At 54.6% G+C, this 8629-nt stretch overlaps 1 protein-coding gene and 1 pseudogene across 1 annotated transcript; both read right to left on the bottom strand.

Moving 5' to 3' along the window:
- Positions 1 to 1553: 1553 nt before the first annotated feature.
- On the bottom strand, positions 1554 to 3111 carry LOC110741858 (annotated as a pseudogene).
- A 929-nt stretch (positions 3112 to 4040) lies between these two features.
- Positions 4041 to 8142, bottom strand: LOC101003492 (interferon lambda-4). Its single transcript, XM_021931090.2, has 4 exons — positions 6557 to 8142; positions 5837 to 6124; positions 5519 to 5593; positions 4041 to 5366 (listed from the first exon to the last, which is right to left on the bottom strand). The coding sequence occupies exons 1-4, from the start codon at positions 6704 to 6706 to the stop codon at positions 5268 to 5270; spliced, it is 612 nt and encodes a 203-aa protein (XP_021786782.1). The 5' UTR covers positions 6707 to 8142; the 3' UTR covers positions 4041 to 5267.
- Positions 8143 to 8629: the final 487 nt, after the last annotated feature.

Raw genomic sequence — 8629 nt, 5'->3', positions numbered from 1 at the left:
ACCCCCTGGCTCCATCTTAGAAAGACTTTTGTGACGATATTGGGTCCAGGAGGTCAACCCAGGATAACATCGCCATCCAAAACTCTTAACTTACATCTGCAGAGGCCCTCGTGCCGTGGAACGTAACATATTCCCAGCTCCAGGGATCAGGAACACTCTGGGGACAGGCTTCCGTCTAGCACAAATCCATTACAAATGCAGGCAACACACCACAACAGTGTTAGCAGAACTTGTGACTTTGTCACCAAAAGAAATCACAGACATTTCCTATCACGTTATCTTCCAGCAGGCACCTTGAAATATCATTCATGCTCATCTCTGCTTCCAAGTCACAGTGGTTATTAAAGCTGCCACGGGTGATTTTTGACTTAATGCATTAATGAAGAAGCACATGAATTGCTATGTCACAGTGTGAAAAAATATTTTGATCACTGTATTACAATCAGAGTTGGATTCCTTTGTCCTGCGCGTGTTCTTTGATTCTGAGAAGGGTCCGTAGGCTTTTCAAGGCTGCTGTCAGGTCCGGTGGGTGAAGATGGTGAGGGAGCCCTGCCCCGGGGACTGTGGAGCACAGAACTGCCAGGAACCAGGGCCCCTGGATGACTGGGTGGGGCCATCCTACCAGGGGGAGCGCTCACCTTAGGAGGAGGAGCTCTTGGAGAATGACACTCTTTGGTTTGTAATCCACGGTCACTGTATTTGGGGGACTCTTTGTTCCAGCAGTTCAGCCAACTGTACTCAGCAGGGATCCCTGATCCAAGTTGTCCTCCTCATTTGTGGGGGCCAATCCAGGGTTAGTGAGACCTCATGTTTGCTTATACAATTCAGGGGCTTCTTGGAAAGAGAATGGGCTGGACCCAGTGGCTCAAGCCTGTAATCCCAGTTCCAGGAGGGGCTGGGGTGGGTGGAGGATGGTGCTGAAGAGAGAGAATCACTCGAGCCCAGGAGTTTGAGGCTGCAGTGAGATGTGATCACACAAGAGACAGAATCTTGCTATGTTGCTCAGGCTGGTCGGGAACTCCTGACCTCAAGCAATCCTCCCATCTCAGCTTCTGCAAGTAGCTGGGATTATGGACTTGCACCACCATGCCCAGCCAATTCTTTAATTTTTTGCACAGACAGAATCTTGCTATGTTGCCCAGGCTGGTCTGGGCTCAAGTAATCGTCCTACCTCAGCCACCCAAAGTGCTGCGATTACAGGCTTGAGCAACCGCATCCGGGCTCTAAATTAATTTTAAAGATGCTTAATTTCACCCAATACATCCAAAGTGCTATCATTTCAACATCTAATGAATATACAAATTATAATTAAGCTGTTTTACATTTTTTTCCCACAGTAAATCTTCAAATTCTGGGGTATGTATTACACTCACTGACAAAATGAGGTTGCACCACTTGCATTCCAGGTACTCGATGGTGACATGGGGCCTGGGGACCCCAGTGGCCAGCACAGCCTCAACGAACCTGCTGTTCTAGATGCTACTTTTAGGGTAATTTGTTATGGCAGCAACACAAAGGAAATACACACCAACACACACACAGTCCCACGTCATGGGTGTCTTTTCCTCATTGTTTATTTCAACAAGGGTTATAAAAAGTAGAAAAATAAACATTTGCCTGGAGGTGAGTTGGGTTTATACCCACAAATACATAAATAGCGATTGGGTGGCAATAAATTAAGACAAGCGGTTAATTTATAAATAAAATCTCAGATTGCATGACTGGTGGGAGAGTCAAACACACAGGTCCCCGCTGGCGACACATTTCAGGTCCCGCGTGAGGAGGCGGAAGAGGTTGAAGGTGACAGAGGCCTCGAGGCAGCCAGGAGACTCCTGTAGGGAGAAGGGGATGGGTCAGGGGCTGTCCAGGGTCTGGGCTCCTAGTGGCTCCCCAGACCTTAGTCCCTCTCTTCCCGGCTCACTCACCTTTTTTGGGGCCTCCTGGAGCCGGTGCAGCCAGTGGTGGAGGCGGCCCTGGGGCCTGGGCCCTGCCGTCGGCTGAGGCTGGATCTGTGGGCAGAGGAGAGCCGTGTGTGAGGTGGGGCCTGGGCCACCACAGGGGAAGGACGCTGCTCAGAGCCCACAGACCTGGGTGCCTGGGCCCCGAGGACTCACACAGGCCCGGAGCTGGGAGAGGATGTGGTGCAGGGTGTGAAGGGGCTGGTCCAAGATCCACCAGGACACGAGTCCCAGGCGTCAGCTGGCGGCCTCAGAACCTTAAAATCCAGAACCCAGCTCAGCCTCCCGAAGCCACCGAGGCTCCCCTCACCTGAGGAGAGGTGAGAAAGAACAGGTGAGGGGGCAGGTGAGGGAACAGGTGGGGGAGGAGGAGGGAAGGATAGAGGGGCTGGGAAGAGGTGGTAGGCAGGGGAGAGGGCACAGCCAGTGTGATGGGTGGGGAGCAGAGGAAGGGAACAGGTGTGGGGAGGGCGAGACCAGGGAGAAGGAGGGTGAGGAGCCAGGCCAGGTGGGGCGGGGTCGGGGAGGGGCGGGGCGTGGGCCGGCTGCCTCGGGTCAGGTCCGCAGGGGAGAGGCGGGGCTGTCAGCCGGCGGCGGCTGGGAACAAAGCCTGGGTGCGTGGAAGGGGTGGGCTCCGGTGGGATGGAAGGATGTGGACCGAGGGGATTGCTGGGACGATGGTAGAGGGGCCCTGCTTCTACAGGGAAAACATGAGGTCAGTCCCTGTAGTAGGAGCATGAGATAGCCCACTGCAGGGAGGGTGGAGGCTAGCCCAGTGAAGGAAGCTGGGACTAGGAAGCATGGTGACCCCTTGGAGTGGAGGTGGAGGCTAGCCCATGGCAGGAGGGCAGGGGGAGACTCACTAAGGCATCTTTGGCCCTCTTAAAGGCCTGCAGCTCCTGTGGAGACAGGGACTTGAACTGGGCTATGTGGCAACCCCTTGCATCTGGGAGAGCCCTGCGGAGCCTGGCGACAGGAACTGCTCCAGTCACGGTCAGCACTGCGGCCATCAGCACCAGCACTGGCATGCAGCCCCCGGTCATGTCTGTGTCACAGAGAGAAAGGGAGCTGAGGGGATGGCGAGGCTGCCCCCTGAGGGCAGGGGCTGCAGGAGCTGAGCACGGACAGAGATGTGGGACTCACCTAGTTTCATTCCTGATCTCTGGTCTTTGTCAGCAGAAGAAACACTCTGAGGCTGTCACCCGGGGTCCGTTTGGGTCTTGTTTGGAGTCTCTGTTCTTTTCTGTCCCCTCTTCTGGATCTCAGACTGTGTCCTGGCCTCGACTCTTTCTGTCAGTTTTGAGCTCTGTCTGAGATGTAACTCCTGCCTGAGCTCCATGGGGCGGCTTTTATCCCTGACAGAAGGGCAGTCCCAGCTGATGTGGGAAAAGTGAAAACACCACCTCAGGTAAGACACCGGCCACCAGGGGAGCCCCAGGCTGGGAAAGCCCAGAGCAGGGCAGGGCCAGTGAGCCAGGTGAGCAGCTGGAGGGAAAGAGAAACTGATGGAGACTCAGGGATGACCTACAGGAAGGTGTGTTCCCAAGAGGATTCCACCTGCTCTGCTTTTGTTGTTGTTGTTGTAGTTTAAGATAGGGTCTCACTCTGTCACTGGAGTGCAATGGCGTGATCATAGCTCACTGCAGCCTCAAACTCCTGGGCTCAAGCAATCCTCCTCATTCAGCCTATTAAAGTGCTGAGATTACAGGCCTGAGCCACCACTCCTGGCATTGGGTGCGTGCGCGTGTGTGTGTGTGTGTGTGTATGTGTGTATGTATGTGTGTGTATATATGTATTTATATATATTTGTGTATATATATATTTATATTTTAATATATTTATATATTTATTTATATATACATATATATATATATATTTTTTTATTTTAAACAGGATGTTGTTTGATCACCCAGGCTGTAGTGCAGTGCAAAATCTTGGCTAACTGCAACCTCCACCTCCTGGGTTCAAGCGATTCTCCTGCCTCAGCCTCCCAAGTAGCTGAGATTACAGATTTGTGCCAACATTTCCAGCTAATTTTTATATGTTTAGTAGAGATGGCGTTTCACCATGTTGGCAAGGCTGGTCTCGAATTCCTGATGTCAAGTGATCTCTCTGTCTATGCCTCCCAAATTGCTGGGATTTCAGTGGTAAGCCACCACACCCAGACGCCAATATTTCTTAATTGCCAGGCAAGGAAGTGATGAAGGACTTGAAGGACACCACATGGGTGCTGTTTTTCTTAGGGACGTTCAGGCAGTGGTCAAGAGCATGGGTCTTGGAGCTGAAGGGTCGGGGGTTCAAACCTGGTTCTGACCCTCACTAGCCGTGTGACCTTGGCAAGGAGGGGTGCTTTCAGCAACACAGAGTGCTAATGCACAGATTTGGAGAAAAAATTAACAACACAACTGCTTGTGTATTTATACGAGTGATTATTTAATGGAATCCACTCATTAAGGCCATACCAGGACTTCAGCTGGAGAGTTTAAAACGTGATCTCAATGTACACTACTCCTCCACAAGGCAAGTATACTAACCCATCCTACAGGTGAGGAAATACAGGCTCAGAAAAGTAATTTGCCCTGAATTACACTGTAATTAACTGGCAGGGTCAGAACTGAAACTCAGGCCACCTGAGTCCCTGGCTCAGCCTCTTTTTTTGCAGTAAGGCGCACCTCACAATCATCACACGGAAAACAACCAATGCAATCAAAACGCTCTTTAATAACTGCCAATAAATTTAAACCAGGAGACAGAAAAGCAAATACACAGGAATTTCACAAATACAAACAACACACGTTAGGGAATCCAAAGAACCACAGTCAGTTAAGGACTCTTGGGCCTTTCACTACCAAATCCCTCATGGATTGGTGTCCCTTAGATGCCTGATCCAAGAGTCACAGATTCACAGAATCTCAAAGCTGGCTGTGGGGCTACAAATCCGGGGTTAGGACCTGGTGTTGGGGGTGTCCTGGTAACCACACAAGGAGGAACTGGTCCCTGTTGCTTGGGGGTCAGCGACGGTTTCCAGAGCTCAAGTCTCTTTCTGTCATAGCAACCCTTGGAGGGTCGTACAATATACTCCGAGGAAATATCGCTGCTTCCTGGAGAACTGCACTCTCTTCCCTGTAGAAGGACCCACTCATCTTGTATCTGAGACAGTGGATCCAAGTCAGGCCCAAAGCTGCAAAGAAGTTCTCGTGCCTCAGCACCCATTGGCTGAGAGCCTTGTCTGGTCACTCCAATGGGCGAAAGGAGCCGCTTTCGGCAGCCAATGGCGTGGAGGTTTAGGTGTTGCCGGAGGGGGCGGGGTCAGAGGCAAGGCCCGGAGTGCGCAACCAGTCGGAGCTCCCACGTGAGCAGGCGCAGGAGGTTGAAGACCACGCTGACTTCGCGACACCGAGGCGAGTCCTAGAGCCCAGGAGGGAGCGCAGCGGGGCTAAGCCTGGCTCTTCCCTCCCGAGAAGCCCCCACCAGTCCCGCTCTCCCAGCCTCAGTCCCGTCCTTGTCAGCCTCGCCCGGTCCTCCCTGCAGGCTAACCCTGTATTGCCTGCTACACTCACAGCTCTCCGCGGTTTGTGACGCCTCCTCGGGGCCCCGGGGACCTTCCTGGAGGAGCCTGGTCGTGACAGCTCGAGCTGGAGGTGGGACATGAGGCAAATGGAGAAGGCGAAGGACGAAGCCCCCCTCTGCATCTGCCCGTGACCCTCCCAGCCGCAGACCCGAGCCCGGATTTGAGGACACCCAGAGGACCCGAATCGGGTCTGGATCGGTTTTTCCGCTAAGCGGGACAGATTCGCAAAGCGCTGGGGCACGCCGTGGGCCTGAGGATGCAGAGAAGCTGGCGAGGGCGAGGGGCGGCGGGCGCGGTCGTCACTCACGCAGGCCGCCACGTCCTTCCCCGCGGCCGCCAGCAGCTCCAGGATCGGGCCGGCGCCGGGGAGCAGCTCCGGGCGGTGCAGGCCGCTGAGCACGGCCTGGGCGTCCGCGATGCCCCGGGCCACGTGGCGGAGCTGAGCGCAGGACTGCGGGGACCAGAGGGCGTTAGAGGGGGCCGCGCCCGGTCCATGCCTTCCCCGCCCGCTCCCGGGCCTCACCGACGGCCGCGGAGGATCCCTCCTGGGGCGGAAGGAGCAGTTGCGCGGCTCCCATCTCAGCGCCTCTTCCTCCTGCGGGATAAGCGGCGCTTTTCGCGTATGCTGGGCCCCCTCGCCAGGGCCCCTAACCTCTGCACAGTCTGGGATTCCTGGACGTGGATGGGTACTGGCAGCGTACGGTCGTGCCTGTCGTATACTGAACCAGGGAGCTCCCCGAAGGCGTGAACCCGGGTTGAATTGCACCCCGCGCTCCTCCAGGAAAGCCCTGCGCTCTGACCTGAAGCCGAGTCCGCCCGTCAGGGCGCCCTTCTGTGACTGACCCTAAGCCTGCGTTCGCGCTGACGACGGGGACTGCGGGGGTCTCGTGGTGGGAATTGCGGTCGCTGGCATACGAGAGGCGCCTGCTGGGCGCTAGGACGCAGGACCCCTGGGGACAGGGACGGGTGTATGGGAACCCGGTGGGGCCAGAGTCCCAGGGGGCGCAGGGGCTGGGCGGTGACTTACGTAGCGGTCCCTCAGCGCCTTGGCCGCCGCCAGCGTCCGGGGCTCCAGCGAGCGGTAGTGCGAGAGCAGGCAGCGCCGGGGGGCCGCTGTGACCACCGCGCACAGGACCCACAGCCCGGCGGCCACCACGGCCCAGACACTCGGCCGCATCTCTGCTTCTGCAGCAGGCGAGAGACGTCAGGGAAGCCAAAGAGAGGGTCCCGCGCGTCCAGACCCCCGCCTTAGGTTAGGCTCGCAGGGGAGGCGATGCTCGGAGCCTGAAGGCGCAGCACACACAGGGGGAGAGAGCGGGAGCTGGCCCCCTCCTCGCCTTGGCCTCTGCCCTCACTCCTCTCTGCAGTGCACCCTCTGCGCCTCGTGCTGCAGCAGGTGCTGCCGTCCACTGTCCCCTGGGAGGTGTCCAGAGCAGTCTCCACTTGGGCAACAGTGCCTCGATGGTCCATGCTGGCTTTTATGTGCAGGGCTAAGAATGGGGTTTGCAGCCGGACTTTCCTGTCCAGGGCAAGCTTTCCCAACATCAGAGCTGGCCCCAGGCCTCTGGGATCCCAGTCGGGTGTGAGGACTTCAACCCAAGGTTGGCCTGTGCCCGGGATGGCTACCCTCCAACACTCGGTTTCCAAATTGTCTCTGTCCCTGTTTCTACTATCTGTTTCCTTTTTCTTTGCTTCACCCTGGTTGTCCTTATCTTCGTTCTGCAATCACAACCAGCCCTTGTGTAGTGTTGACTATACATCAGGCTCTCTTCTATGTAATTGACACAGACATATCATCTCATTTTTGTACCAGGGCAGCCCTGGAGGTGTAGCTGAGAAAGAACGCCTATTTTATTTATTTTATTTTAGAGATAGGGTCTTGCTTTGTTGCCCAGGCTGTAGTAGTGGTGCAGTCACAGCTCACTGCAGCCTCAACCTCCCAGGCTGGAGCAATCCTCCACCTCATTCTCCAAAGTAGCTAGGACTACCGGTGGGCGCCACCACCATTTTTTGTAGAAACCTGGTTTCACCATGTTGCCCAGGCTGGTCTCTAACTCCTGAGCTCAAGCCATCTGCCTGCCTCAGCCTCCCAAAATGCTTGGATTGCACCTGGCCTGCAGGTGTAATCCTGGATTGCACCTGGCCTCATTATTTTCTTAAACCGTTTTTTTTCTAGTCTCTTTATCTATAGGTGCATTGCTTAAAAGAACTGCAGATGGCCAAAAAGGCCACAGGATCTTCAGAATGCTTCCTTTGCTTATTACTGGAGGAAGATAAGGCTGAGGCAAAACAAGTGCAAACCACACACAGTGACCCATGGTTACCTTTAGATCATTAATATATAATTATCATGCTAAACTCCCTACCCATGGAGGAAAATATGCTCACCATTTGCTGAACATACATCATATGAAGAGGCATGCTTATGATCCGACCTGCGTCTGGAGTTGCTTCCTGCACAAGCTTACATACCATCCCACCCCATAGCTAACTCCTTAAAATTTCCCAGCTCCCTACCGCTGGGCGATCAGGTGTTTGTTTGTTTGTTTGTTTGTTTTGAGATGGAGTTTTACTCTTGTTGCCCAAGCTGGAGGGCAGTGGCACAATCTCGGTTCACTGCAACCTCCACCTCCCGGGTTCAAGGGATTCTCCTGTCTCAGCCCCCTGTGTAGCTGGGATTACAGGCACATGCCACCACGCCTTGTTAGTTTTTTGTAGTTTTAGCAGAGATGGGGTTTCACCATGTTGGCCAGGCTGGCCTCAAACTCCTGACTTCAGGTGATCCGCCCACCTTGACCTCCCAAAGTGATGTGAGTACAGGCATGAGCGCACCCAGGGATAAGGTGTCTTTAGAGCAAGAGTTCTCTCCTTCCCCATCCTAGCCAGGAATAAAATCTATTTGCCTTTTTGTTTCCAACTGGGTGTTCTTTCTTTGCAACCAATGCAGAGCAAGGAAACAATTCCGTTTACAGGTGACAGTTTCATTGTCAAAAATGACACAAAACTGGGCACAGTGGCTCAGGCCTGTAATCCCAGTAGTTTGGGAGGCTAAGGAAGGAGGATTGCTTGAGCCCAGGAGTTTGAGACCGGCCTGGGCAAC

This window comes from Papio anubis, chromosome 20 (genome assembly GCF_008728515.1).
Source record: "Papio anubis isolate 15944 chromosome 20, Panubis1.0, whole genome shotgun sequence".
Taxonomy (NCBI): Eukaryota; Metazoa; Chordata; class Mammalia; order Primates; family Cercopithecidae; genus Papio; species Papio anubis.
The sequence above is the reverse complement of the archived record's forward strand: the minus strand, read 5'-3'. Positions and strand labels throughout refer to the sequence as shown.